This window comes from Neoarius graeffei, chromosome 22, assembly GCF_027579695.1.
Source record: "Neoarius graeffei isolate fNeoGra1 chromosome 22, fNeoGra1.pri, whole genome shotgun sequence".
Classification (NCBI taxonomy): domain Eukaryota; kingdom Metazoa; phylum Chordata; class Actinopteri; order Siluriformes; family Ariidae; genus Neoarius; species Neoarius graeffei.
Window position 1 is genome coordinate 60,568,961 of NC_083590.1, and position 14,936 is coordinate 60,583,896.

General features: G+C 41.3%; 1 protein-coding gene across 5 annotated transcripts in view; it reads right to left on the minus strand.

The window, feature by feature from the left end:
- The window catches only part of LOC132871006 (histone-lysine N-methyltransferase PRDM9-like), a 69,422-nt gene that overhangs the window by 8,093 nt on the left and 46,393 nt on the right, over positions 1-14,936 (minus strand). For all 5 annotated transcript variants that reach the window (XM_060905155.1, XM_060905152.1, XM_060905151.1 and 2 more), the window contains 2 exons: positions 624-691; positions 279-457 (listed from right to left, as the gene is read on the minus strand). In XM_060905155.1, the coding sequence (XP_060761138.1) occupies positions 279-457; positions 624-691 (247 nt within the window). The remainder of the gene's footprint in view (positions 1-278; positions 458-623; positions 692-14,936) is intronic.

Here is a 14,936-nt window from a genome sequence, read left to right on the forward strand (position 1 = left end):
AAATTTGCGGGAAAGTTGCGGTGATTGGATATAATTGCAACACCGCCCTGAATTCGCGGGGATTGGTTGAATTTGCGCTGAAGTTGCAAATCGCAACATCCTGGAGGCTCTGTTTTTTTGCTTGGCCCAGACTTTGTCTCCTCACTCACTGTAGCTTTAGGTACTAAAAACCGATCCATTTTGTCTCTCACGTTGCGCCCCCCCTGAAGAACTCTGGCGCCCCCCAGGGGGGGCGCGCCCCACACTTTGAAAAGCCCTGCCTTAGACAAAAGTAACACCTTGCTGTCTGGTTGTTCCTGTTGGTGCAGGACTGACTTCTTTGGTGTACTCCTCTTCATACCACACCAAGAGCTCCTGTCCTGGGTTAATGGATCGACAGCAACGATACAGAATTCCCCCTTGATACTCAAATGCCACAAGATTCTGTTCTTCTTCATTACGGGCACAATTCACATACCTAAGAGTGAGGCAATGTTCCAGAAAAGGTAAAAATCAGAGCAGAGTCACAGACTTGGAGAAAGCATGGCAGAGATATCAGTGACATGAAGATAAAGTTCTTCCAACAAATGAGGAGGTGTAAAATCAAATCACTAAAATGACCCAACAGCTGGTGTATTGCTCACCTCATCCAATTCACATGCGCCTCTCTCTTGGCATCGATGTATTCTTCACACTGCATGCTCTTGCGTACCTGTAGAAAAATACCACATTTACATTTTCTTTACGAAATCAATATATGGGTAATTCCACCCCAAATCACCAGATTTAGAAAAATGTTCATCACTGACCATCTCAGATTTGCTTCATACTTTCTGGAAATATTCTCAGTGTGCCCAATAAATAGTGTACAAAATTTTAGGCTTGTACCTTCATTAGTTTCTGAGATATAGGGGCTTTATAAAAAAAAAAAAAATGCGTGCTACAGAAAACGGACCTAACTTCCATGTCATTACTTTTAAACTATTCATGCAAGATACATGAAATTTTCAAGGATTGCTCTTCAATGCCAGACGCCTTTAAATACTATAATAGAAAGTTTGCAGTTCAATATTTGCCAAGTTATGGCTTGCTGAAAATCATTAAAAAAAAAAGTTTTCTATCGTGCTTTGGAGCAACTTTGACCCCCCCCATATCTCCACATTAAAGCACACCAGAGCTTTTAAATTTTCTTATTTATTACTTATGTTATAGTACTTTTTAGGCAACTAGGTATGTGTTCAAAAGAAATCAAACTTTGATTTATTAGGCTTAAAAAAAACCATTTTGTTAATACAACTGTTAATATTATAGTCAGGCTGTCTGTTGTTGCCCAAATGAGGATGGGTTCCCTTTTGAGTCTGGTTCCTCCCGAGGTTTCTTCCTCATGTCGTCTGAGGGAGTTTTTCCTTGCCACCGTCGCCACAGGCTTGCTCATTGGGGATAGATTAGGGATAAAATTAGCTCATGTTTTAAGTCGTTCAAATTCTGTAAAGCTGCTTTGCGACAATGTTTATTGTTAAAAGCGCTGTACAAATAAACTTGATTGATTTTGCACCTATAATTCAAATACATATTACAAAATGTATGACAAGGTCTACCATAAAAAAAAAAAACCATCATACCACTGGAAAGAGCTTGTTTTGATTAGCAAAATATGAAGTTGGTACCATAAATCAAACTATAAATATTAAGGTATCAAGTACGGCATGTTTTACAATAGACTGAAATGCTGTTTTAAGGCATATAATCTACTTGGATGCATCCAGAGATGCATAAAAAATTAAAAACCACAAAATTCATGAGGATTTTTATCACTATCCCTTAGAAGCACATATTTACTTCTCAGGGTAAATCACCCTGTGATGGCATTGGAGGCACTGTAAAGCGGTCAGCAGCTCGAGCTAGCTTACAGGCAGTCACGAGTGATCACATACTAACCCCATCTGATCTGTTTTTGTGGGCAGAAAAACATATCAAGAACATCCATTTCATCTGGGTTGGTACAGGGGAAGTTATGGAGAGTGGAAAGCATTGGAGACAAGATTTTCAAGGTCAGCTACTATTCCTGGAACAGGAGACAACCACTCATTCGTTCCAAACATGTCCAACCAGCTGCAGGTCAGCAGGGTGTCAGGTGGTCCAACTTCATTGTGGATATGAGTGGGAATCGGCCACGAGTAATGCATAAAACCCCTGTTAAATCAGCAATCTCTCAGGCAGATACAATTCCTGGTAAATATGTTGTGTCTGTATGACAGACAGTGGTGGATAGGCAACATTCGTGCATTATCAGAGGAGGAACAAGATGTACAAGTAACATTGATGCATCCTCATGGTCCCTCTCAGACTTGCAGCTGGCCCAGGAGAGAGGATAACTGTTGGGTCCCTCTGGTGCATGTCATGAAAATCATTGATGCCCCACTTGCATCAACTGGCAGGCAGTATAAACTTCCATCTGATGTGGAAAAGCAAATCAATACACTGTTTAAGCCCTTCAAATAAAGTATTTTTAAGGTTATTTTTCCTACACTGTAGGTTTGTAATTGTATTGTAATATGCCTTAAAACAGCATTTCTGTCTATCGTAAAACATGCCATACTTGATACCTTAATATTCATAGTTTGTGCATTTGCTAATCAGAACAAGCTCTTTCCAGTGGTATAATTGTTTTTATGGTGGACCTTGTCAAACATTTGCAATATGCATTTGAATTATAGGTGCAAAATGTTTTTTTTTTAAAGCCTAATAAATCAGAAAGTTTGATTTCTTTTGAACACATACCTAGTGGCCTAAAGAGTACTATAACGAGTAATAAATAAGAAAATTTGAAAGATCTGTTGTGCTTTAATGTGGAGATATGAGGTGTCAAAGTTGCTCGCCATAACTTGGCAAATATTGAACTGTGAACTTTCTATTATAGTATTTAAAGGCGTCTGGCATTGAGGAGCAATCCTTGAAAATTTAATGTATCTTGCATGAATAGTTTAAAAGTAATGACTTATGGAAGTTAGGTCCGTTTTCTGTAGTACGCGTTATAACAGTGAAATTGGGGCCATGCCCCTTTTTTAAACCCCCTATATCTCAGAAACTAATGAAGGTACAAGCCTAAAATTTTGTACACTATTTATTGGGCACACTGATATTTCCAGAAAGTATGAAGCAAATCTGAGATGGTCAGTGGCGAGGCCTCTGGTGATTTCACATGGATTGACCCATGGCTTTAAATGAGGTGTACAGAAACAAGAACAATAGCTCATACCAATATTATTAAGCCTCATGAAGGCTGAATTAAAGGTTCTTGACTGTATTGAAAGATTCACAAAACAGCTGACAAGCTCCGAGATGAATTTAGTAACTATAGGAAAATGCAAGCAAGGCTTTATCAGAATTTAGGCAAAGGAAAGGTTTCTCATAAAAGGCTTTACTTCTGACATGGCAAAGCTGTGCTGTGAAGCAGACCTCTCTGATAAATATCTACCCCTTGTGTTTTGGTCTCTAAACAGACAGCTACAAAAAATACACAGCTTTAAAAGTCAGTTCTGTCCCTAAATGGGTTTTATATAAAATATTTTTGATCTGTACAAGTGATATTTATTTGGGCGTCAATGTTGTTTTAGTTCAGTGTAGCAGTGTTCATCTTTAATTTAAATAATTTTAAATTTACTTTTAGTCTTGTGTCCTGAAAATTGTTACATTTTGTAAATAAATAAACCAGTTGAACACAGGTAACCACTTCTGCTTCATTTCTTTGAGGGCTGAAATGTGTGCTCTAGTAATTTTTTTTTTCAACCATTTATGAACTGTTAAACTCCTTAACCATGCTTTGCGGGTGTGACCTTTTTGCTGTGGCATCATCATTCATATCGATACAACCAGTGTGTTTATGCTTAAATTACTAAAGCACAAAATTGTTTTGAGCAAGTTCTTAATCGATCTAAAACTCTTAATTTTGTTTATTTTAAAGTTAAATGTATCAAACTGGTGCACTTTGAGAGCAAAATTATCTTACAGGGGAGCATGCCCCCAGAGCAAGGTCCATTGACCCTAGTTTCACAAAATCCTGAAGGAAACACAGAATTATTTTATGTTTTTTTTTTTAATAATAACTACTGCCAGTGGGACAGCTACCTATTCTTTTGCAAGTTAGGGTAGCTGTGAAAGAAAACTCTCTCAACTCAAACGTAAAAGTAGGTGATCGTGATTATGTGACATATCCTAGAAGCATGTTGATGTTCAAAAATAAACTTGACGGGTAGTGAACTAATGTGGCAAGTGTGTGTGGAAGGAGAAATCATGAGACGGAGAGCTCCGCTTTTGAATATAAAAACGTGTCATTGCATATCGTACAACAAAATTGGACACCATCCAACCAGTGCAACATCTGCTTAGTAAAAATAAAGAAATAAAATATGTCCATATAATATATATTAACAACTCAAAAACTCTAAAAAGACACACACAAAACATTCACACACTGCTGTTTTTTTTTTTTTTTTTTAATTGCACGGTCCCTTTAAAACAAGCAGTGCTTAGTGCAGTTATGGCTCCTGGGTAGAAGTTCTTTTTCGGTCTATAGACCCCTTACACTGACATCACATTTATGTTAGCAATGGTCACTACCCTACCCTATACCTGGGGGACAAGCAAACTTTGTTTACATACTGAAGCCAAGCAAAGATGTCTGACGTCCGTTGCTGTTGTCTGAAGAAAACTACAGCTAAAAAGCTCTACTACCGGATTACTTGGATAATCTTAGTTATAAAGAAGTGAAGGATACATGGAAATTAGAGTTTATTAGTGGCTATGATTTGTACAAAATTCCTCAAAACCAATGGAGTGACAGTGCAGATTTGTGGCCTAGTGTTAGCTATATGTTGGAATGTACTTTCCTTTTCTTGAAGAATTTGGACATGGAAAAACAGTTTTTATTTAAAAAAAACCAAACAAAAAAAACCAAACAACCCACTGCACACCCCACTACATAAACAAGAAAACCTTTGCGTAAAGAATTTTTACTGACATCAGCTTTAGGGAACAGAATACTGCAAAAGCCTGAGCATTTACTCTCAAAGGACTACTACTTGAACTGTGGGCTAGATGGTATTCCCGGCCCGCCATGTCTCAACAACCTCAAGGACATCAAGTTACAGAGCTATTTGCACTCATTTATACATTTATTGTTTAAAAAAACCAAATCTCTGAAGTATTATTTGTATAACATTATCTTGCTCTAGACTTTCAATGTTGTAAGATTTTATTTTAATTTTATCTAACAGTGGATGGTACAATAATTACAAATGCAAACAGAATCTGCACATTCCAGTTGTAGCTGTAGTCATATAGCTAAATATAATTACTCTTGTAATAATAATAATAATAATAATTTCAAGAAACTGTTCATGTTCAGTTCCCTCTTCATTTATTCTCTATTCAAAAGGCACAACTGAGTCACGCAGGTTGATAAGTATGCAACAGACACTAACAATTTTATCCAAAATAGTATTTCCTGCCTCAGTCGATTTATTTCCATTTCACATGCCTGCAGCTATTGTAAAGTTCAGTGTGTTTGTATAGAACTCTCTCAAACTGTAGGTTTATTACTACACTCTGGCTCCATGTTGACATTTTGCACAGGACTGGAGTTCCTCCGATAACAGAAGCAAAGCTTCAGCACTCTTCGCTCTTAATCTTTTCTGTTCTTTCAGGATGTATCAGGAGTATGTCACTCCTTGTTGGTTTTTTTGACAAATTATAATGTCAGCGTTGTTTGTTTGGTGCCCAATCTGGGTTTTCCATGTTGAATAAGGAAGTTGGTTCATCTGGAAGAAAATCCAGCCACTGGGGGTGCATAAGCGTACTCTTGGTGCCGGTCCCAAGCCCGGATAAATTGGAGAGGGTTGTGTCAGGAAGGGCATCCAGTGTAAAACTGTGCCAAATCTAACATGTGGAATGAAAAGAGAAATACCACACCGGATCGGTCGGGGCCCGGGTTAACAACGACCGCCTCTGGTACTGTTGGTCAACAGGGTCCCAGTGGAAAGTGTGCTACTGTTGCGCCAAAACAGAGAAGGAGAAAGAGAGGGGGGAGGCGTGTTAGGAGACAGCATAAAAGATGGAAGGGAAGGAGCTTAGAATCGAGGGTAGGAACACTGAATGTGGGAACACTGACTGGCAGAGCGAGAGAGTTAGCAGGTATGATGGAAAGAAGGAAGTTGGACATTTTGTGTGCGCAGAAGACGAGGTAGAAAGGAAGCAAGGCCAAGAACATTGGAGATGGATGCAAGTTGTTTTATTATGGAGGAGTCAATGGAAAGAGAAATGGTGTTGGTATTGTTTTGAGGGGAGAGTTGGTCAACAGTGTGATTGATGTGAAGAGGGTGTCCGATAGAGTGATAGGCATGAAGTTGGAAATTCAAGGAGTGGTAATCAATGTGTGCGCGTACGCCCCCCAGGTTGGATGTGAGAATGAAGACAAAGTCTTTCTGGGAAAAGATGGATGAAGTGGTAGAAAGTATACTTTCACTACCACTTTCACTTTCCTTTTTCTGTTTTTTTTCCCCCATTTTTTTCCTCTTTCTTTTTTCGGAAGAACGCCGAGACCAGAAGCTTTCTTTTTCTCTCCTCCTGTGTAAAGACCAGAAGTGGAGGCCATCCACATCTGATCTGCTTTAATATCAACAGATCTTCGTTTAAGGTACGTGAATCTTTTCATCATGGCACACCTTCAGCCTGTTCAGTGTGCTGAGTGCAGGATGTTTAGTCATTCTTCCTCCGTCACTAGCAATAGCTTTATTAGCTTTACTTGTGATAAGTGCAGATTAGTTAGCTCTCTGACGGAGAAGATTACAGTGCTAGAAGCGCATGTCCAGGCTTTAGAGCAGGTTAGTGAGCGTGAGAACAGTGTAGTTTCTGTTAGGGAAAGTCGGGACGCCTTAGGTGGAGTTAGCAATCCCCCAACTCCGGCATTAGAGCCCTTACAGCGGGGCGAATGGGTGACGGCTCGGCAGCATAAGCGGAGAGCCAAACCTACAGCTGAGGCTCGCCCACGGGCGCACCACTCCTCTCCGCGTAACATGTCGAACAGGTTTGCTCTCCTTAGTGATGCACCCACTGAGAAACCTGAAAGAGCTCTGGTTATAGGGGACTCTATCATACGGCACGTGAAATTAGCTCAGCCTTTAGGGGCACCAGCAGCTTTAGTCAGGTGTATACCGGGAGCCAGGGTGCCGGACATAGCAGGTAATCTTAAGGTCCTAGGCAAGCACAGGTTCTCAAAGACAGTTATCCATGCAGGAGCTAATGATATATGCCTTCGTCAGTCTGAGGTTACTAAGAGTAACTTTGTAGAGGTGTTTAAATTAGCGAAGGAGATGTCCGATGCTGTAGTATGCTCTGGCCCCATCCCAATGCGGCGTGGCGATGTAGCTTACAGCAGGTTATGGTCGCTGAACTGCTGGCTGTCCAGGTGGTGCTCTGAAAACAGTGTAGGCTTTATAGATAATTGGGCTAATTTTGAGGGCACTGCTGGCCTGTTAGGGCGGGACGGTATCCATCCCACTCGGAAGGTGCTGCTCTCATTTCCTGCAGCATAGGTCATAGTCTCAGAACAGGCCTAGTTAATTTCTGACAATCCAGAGCCAAGGCCAGGGAGCAGACGAACAGGCTAAACTGACTGTCTGCTAGCTGCACAGAGTCGTCACTCAGGGTCCACTACATCGAGACTGTCTGTTCCCCGAGCTCAACAAAAAGGTAGAAATTTTCAGAGAGTTTGTTCCAGTAACCTAATCAATATAAAATTAGATCATACTGACTGTACAGCTGCTGCCAGCACCTTTGATCTAAAGGTGGGGCTATTAAATATTAGATCTCTTATATCTAAAGCGCTAATGGTTAATGAACTCATTACTGATCAGGAGTTTAATGTACTGTGTTTAACAGAATCATGGATTAAGCCAAATGAATATATAGCATTAAATGAAGCGAGTCCTCCTGGATACAGTTATATACACCAGCCTCGTCTAACTGGCAGAGGAAGAGGTGTCGCGGTTATTTATAACGATTATCTAGGTGTAACACACAAACCTGGTTATAAATTTAATACATTTGAAGTTCTTCATACTCATATAATATATGTAGCCTCGAAAAATAAGTCTACCCAGTTAATTCCATTGCTTATTATTTACAGGCCCCCGGGCCATATTCTGAGTTTCTTTCTGAATTTGCAGATTTTATCTCAGATCTGGTTATTTCCTTAGACAAAGCTTTAGTTGTCGGAGATTTTAATATTCACTTCGACAACCCAGAAGACCCTTTAAAAACAGCATTTGTGTCCATCTTAGATTCAGTCGGGATTAAGCAGAATGTCATAGGACCGACCCATAATGGTGGTCACACCCTTGATCTAATACTAACATTCAGATTAAACGTACACAATATAGTCATACTTCCACAGTCTGAAGTTATCTCAGATCATTATCTCATCTCATTCAAAATATGTCTGAGTAATAATATATGCACCTCACCACGCTACTGTATTAAACGTACTTTCACATCAACTACTGCACAGAGCTTTATAAATGATCTCCCAGAGTTGTCAACTTTGATTAGGTCACTGTCAGCCCCTGCAGAACTTGATCAGGCAACTGAATGCTTAGAGTCAACATTCCGCCATACTTTAGATAATGTAGCTCCTCTAAAAAGGAAAATGGTCAGAGACAAAAAATTAGCACCCTGGTATAATGATGACACTCGCACATTAAAACAGACCACTCGAAAATTGGAACGTAAATGGCGTCAAACAAAATTGGTAGTGTTCAAATTAGCTTGGAAGGAGAGCTTCCTGAAGTATAGAAAAGCTCTTAGTGCTGCGAGATCAACATATTTCTCCTCCCTAATAGAAGATAACAAAAATAATCCTAGATTCCTATTTAATACTGTAGCAAAATTAACCAGGAATAAGTCCACTATAGACACATGCACACCTGCAGTATGTAGTAGCAACGACTTCATGAATTTTTTTGACAAAATTGAGAATATCCGACAAAAAATTCAAAGTACTAATTTAAGGTTAGACAATGAAAGTGACCTTGTAGTTAACAATATAACTATCAGATCATCAGTTAGAATGTTTTACTCCCCTAAAAGAAACTGAATTACTTTCATTAATCTCTACATCAAAAGCCTCATCTTGCATACTAGATCCCTTACCGACACATCTATTCAAACAGATAATGCCTGGAGTAATTGAACCGCTTCTAAAAATAATAAATTCTTCTCTTATGATTGGCTATGTACCCAAATCCTTTAAACTAGCAGTTATCAAACCCCTGATTAAAAAACCTGACCTTGATCCCTGTCAGCTGTCCAATTATCGGCCAATATCAAACCTCCCCTTTATCTCCAAGATCCTTGAAAAAGCTGTGGCACAGCAGTTATGCTCATATTTACATAGGAATAACATCCATGAAATGTATCAGTAAGGATTTAGACCTCATCATAGCACAGAGACAGCACTGGTTCAAGTAGTAAATGACCTACTGTTGGCGTCTGATCAGGGCTGTGTCTCGCTACTTGTGTTGCTTGACCTTAGTGCAGCATTTGATACCATTGATCATTCCATTCTTCTGGATAGACTAGAAAATGTTGTGGGAGTTAAGGGAATGGCCCTCTCCTGGCTCAGGTCTAATCTAACTGATCGTTATCAGTATGTTGATATAAATGGTGATATTTCTAGACGTACCGAGGTAAAGTTTGGTGTTCCACAAGGTTCTGTCTTGGGTCCACTGCTTTTTTTCTCTATATACGTTACCTCTGGGTGATGATATTCGTAAACATTGTATTAGTTTCCACTGTTATGCTGATGACACACAGTTGTATGTCTCTGCAAAACCTGATGAGAGACACCAACTTAATAGAATTGAGGAATGTGTTAAGGACATTCGACACTGGATGCTTATTAATTTCCTTCTGCTTAACTCTGACAAGACTGAAGTACTTGTGCTAGGACCACATACAGCTAGAAGCAAGTTTTCTGATTACACAGTGACTCTGGATGGACTTTCTGTTTCTTCACGTGCAGCAGTAAAAGACCTCAGCGTGATTATTGACCCCAGTCTTTCATTCGAAACTCACATTGATAACATCACCCAGATAGCTTTCTTTCATCTCAGAAATATTGCAAAGATAAGAAATTTAATGTCATTGCATGATGCAGAAAAACTAGTCCATGCTTTCGTTACCTCCAAGTTGGATTATTGTAATGCCTTACTGTCTGGATGTTCCAATAAGTGCATAAACAAGCTCCAATAAGTGCATAAACAAGCTCCAGTTAGTTCACAATGCAGCAGCAAGAGTCCTTACTAGAACTAGAAAATATGACCACATCACGCCTGTCTTATCCACACTGCATTGGCTCCCAATCAAATTTTGTATTGATTATAAAATACTACTATTGACCTTTAAAGCACTAAATGGTCTTGCACCACAGTACCTGAGTGAACTTCTGCTCCTCTATGACCCGCCACGCCTACTTGGATCAAAAGGTGCAGGCTATCTGCTGGTACCTCATATAGTGAAGGCTACATCAGGGGGCAGATCCTTTTCTTACAAAGCCCCACTGTTATGGAACAGCCTTCCAAGTAATGTTCGGGAATCAGACACAATCTCAGCATTTAAGTCTAGGCTGAAAACATATCTGTTTAGTCAAGCCTTTTGTTAATGGTGTTTATGAGGTAAAGGAGTAGATCTGGAGAGTCCTCAGACATAGAGTGTTTTGGTAAACTGGGATGTATGGATGCTGTCAGTCCCCACTCGCTTGCTCACTCGAGTTTGTTGACAGTGTAGTGGCTGGCTGCTTTATGTCCCAGGGCTCCCTCATGCCTGTGTTACCTTCTGGCTCTCTCCTTTTAGTTATGCTGTCATAGTTAGTTGCCGGAGTCCCTGCTTGTACTCTTTGCAATATGTATACTGCTCCTACTTATTCAGGTGACATTGGGCATACCTAACAACCTGTGTTTTCTTTCCCTCCCCCCCACCCCAAATCTGTCCCTCTGAGTTACATGGAGTCAACAGGAAATCTTTTGGTGGAGAGGGTGGAGACCTCGACTGGCTATCGTAGCCTGCAGGGAATCGGCCGTCAGACATTCTGTTGCATGTCCCAGACCCGGTGAAATGTAACTGAATTGTCTTGGCCAGCCCTAAGGGTCCCATCTGCATCTCATCATTGCTGAGGAGTGTGCTCCCATCACCCAATCAAGCATCCAGCCAGAGCAGGTCATGATATTTTTTAACCATATTAACATGCCATTGTTGTGTGTTATGCCTGATGTAAAGACTCTCGTCTCTGCGAGCCTACCACACAGATTTAATACTTGTCATTTTTAGGGCATACCTAACAACCTGTGTTTTCTTTCTCTCTCTCTTCCCCCCCCCCCCAATCTGTCCCTCTGAGTTACATGTTGATCCTGGGATTGAGATGCTGGCCTCTTCTGCCCCTCGGACCTGCTTGATCCATCCTGGTGCCCTGTGTCTGGTCGGAGTTTTATCACACCACTCCTGTGAAGGACGGCCCCATGAGGACAGCTGAGGGTTATACCTGTTAAAACTGTTAATATTATAGTCAGGCTGTCTGTTGTTGCCCAAATGAGGATGGGTTCCCTTTTGAGTCTGGTTCCTCTCGAGGTTTCTTCCTCATGTCGTCTGAGGGAGTTTTTCCTTGCCACCGTCGCCACAGGCTTGCTCATTGGGGATAGATTAGGGATAAAATTAGCTCATATTTTAAGTCGTTCAAATTCTGTAAAGCTGCTTTGCGACAATGTTTATTGTTAAAAGCGCTATACAAATAAACTTGATTTGATTTGAAACTTGATTTATACCAAGGGAGGAGCGCATGCTGATAGGAGCAGATTTCAATGGACATGTTGGCGAGGGAAACAGAGGAGATGAGGACATGATGGGCAGCACGGTGGTGTAAGTGGTTAGCACGGTCGCCTCACAGCAAGAAGGTTCCGGGTTTGAACCCAGCGGCCGGGGAGGGCCTTTCTTTGTGGAGTTTGCATGTTCTCCCTGTGTCTGCGTGGGTTTCCTCCGGGTGCTCCGGTTTCCCCCACAATCCAAAAGACATGCAGTTAGGTTGACGTGCCCTTGAGCAAGGTACCGAACCCCTGACTGCTCCCCGGGCGCTCTGGGCTGCCCACTGCTCTGGGTGTGCACGCGTGTACACTGCTTCAGATGGGTTAAATGCAGAGGATGAATTTCACTGTGCTTGAAGTGTGCATGTGATGAATAAAGGTTTCTTCTTCAGATATGGTGTAAGAGAGGGAAATATGGAAGGGAAAATGGTGGTTGATTTTTCAAAGAGGATGTATTTGGCAATAGTCAATACATACTTCGAGAAGAAAGAGCAGCACAGGGTGATGTTTAAGAGTGGGGGAAGATCTACACAGGTGGACTACATACTCTGCAGAAGGGGTAACCTGAAGGAGATTGGAGACTGTAAAGTAATGGCAGGAGAGAGTGTAGCTAGACAACATCAAGTGGTCATGTGCAGGATGAGCTTGAAAGTGAAAAAGAGGAAGCGTGAAATAGTGGAGCCAAAGATTAAGTGGTGGAAACTAAAAGAGGTTAAACATCAGAAGGAGTTTAGGGAAGAAATGAGACGAGCATTGAGTGGTCATGGAAGTCTGCCAGAAGATTGGGATACTACTGCTGTACTAGTAAGAGAGGCAGCAAGGAAGGTGCTAGGGTGGTCATCGGGAAGGAGGAAGGAAGAAAAGAAGACATGGTGGTGGAACAAAGAAGTGCAGGAAATTATAAAAGAGAAGAGGCTAGCAAAGAAGAATTGGGATGATCAGAGAGACGAGACAGAAGGCAAAAAGAGTGGTAGCGAAGGCGAAAGCAGATGCATACCAGGAGTTGTACGAAAGACTGCAGACCAAAGGAGGAGAGAAAGACCTGTACAGACTAGCTAGGCAGAGAAACAGGGAAGCGAGGGATGTACAGCAGGTAAGAGTGATGAAAGATGTAAATGGAAATGTGCTGACAAAGAGAGTGTATTAAGAAGGTGGAAAGAGTACTTTGAGGATTTATTAAATGAGGAGAATCCAAGAGAGAAAAGGTCAGATTCATTGGAGACAGCAAATCAGGAAGCAGAGTTGGTTAGTAAGGATGAGGTGAGGGCAGATATGAAAAGAATGAAGACTGGGAAAGCAGTCGGACCAGATGGTATCCCGATTGAGGCTTGGAGGTGTTTGGGTCAGACAGCTGTGGAGTTCCTAACGAGATTGTTTAATAAGATCCTAGAGAATGAGAACATGCCAAATGAATGCAGAAAGAGTGTGCTAGTCCCAATATACAAGAATAAGAGAGATGTACAGAGCTGTAGTAATTACAGAGGAATAAAACTGATGAGCCACACCATGAAGCTATGGGAAAGGGTATTGGAGGCGAGACTGAGAAGAGAGGTAGCAATCTGTGAACAGCAGTACGGGTTTATGCCAAGGAAGAGCACGTCGGATGCAGTTTTTGCTTTAAGAATGCTAATGGAGAAGTAGAGAGAAGGCCAGAGAAAGCTACATTGTGTGTTTGTAGACCTGGAGAAGGCATACAATAGAGTGCCGAGAGAGGAGTTATGGTATTGTATGAGAAAGAGTGGAGTGAATGAGAAGTATATTAGAGTGGTGCAAGACATGTACGAGAACAGTGAAACAGCAGTGAGGTGTGCAGTTCGAACAACTGAATAGTTCAAAGTGAAGGTGGGACTCCATCAAGGATCTGCTTTGAGTCCTTTTTTGTTTGCCATAGTGATGGATAGCTTGACAGCCGAAGTGAGGCAAGAGTCACCATGGAACATGATGTTTGCGGATGATATTGTGATATGTGGTGAAAGTAGAAAGGAGGTTGAGTTGGGTTTGGAGAGATAGAGGTGTGCATTGGAACGAAGAGAAATGAAAGTGAGCAGGAGCAAAACAGAATACATGTGCATCAATGAGAATGGGGATGAGAGTGTAGTGAAGATGCAAGGAGTAGACATAAAGAAAGTTGGCGAATTCAAGTACCTGGGGTCAACTGTGCAGGAAAATGGAGGCCACGATAGTGAGGTGAGAAAGAGAGTGCAGGCAGGGTGGAGCAGGATTTCGGGAGTCATTTGTGATAGGAAAGTCCCAGCAAAAGTGAAAGGTAAGATGTATAAAAGACAGTAGTGAGACCAGCTGTGTTGTATGGATTGGAGACAGTACCCTTCACAAAGAGACAGGAGGCAAAGTTGGAGGTGGCAGAGTTGAGGATGTTAAGGTTTACAATGGGAGTGACAAGGTTGGACAGGATAAGGAACGAGCACATCAGAGGGACAGCACATGTGGAGAGCTTGGAAATTAAGCTGAGAGAGATGAGACAGAGATGGTATGGGCACATCCTGAGAAGAGATGTAGAGCATGTGGGAAGGAGAATGTTGAGGATGGAGCTGCCAGGCAAACGAAAATGAGGAAGGCCAAAGAGGAGATGCATGGATGTGGTGAGAGAGGACATGAAAGTGGCAGGTGTGGTAGAGAAGGATGCGGAAGACAGGGAGCAATGGAGATGAAAGATCCGCTGTGGCGACCCCTAATCGGGAGCAGCCAAAAGAAGTTGTTCATCTGTAAGTAAATCATTTGATTTTGTCTGAACACTTTCATGAAGAAGCTAATTCGAATGTGAGCAGAAATAAAAGGAGATTCTTAAACTCGTCCATACTCTGTTGCGCCTGTCTATTTTTTTAAAAATACATTTTAAATAGTCGCGAATTTCTCTGGAGTTTTCAGGCTTAGCTCCTCTCGCTGTATTCTCTTTAACCACTCATTTCTTCATTGTTCTTGAAGCATTTGCTTCTCTTTGTTAAAATTTTTCTTCATAACAGGGAAATGGTAATATCGTTTATCGATTCCTCGATTTAAACGATTGGAACAACCAAAAACAGCGCAATA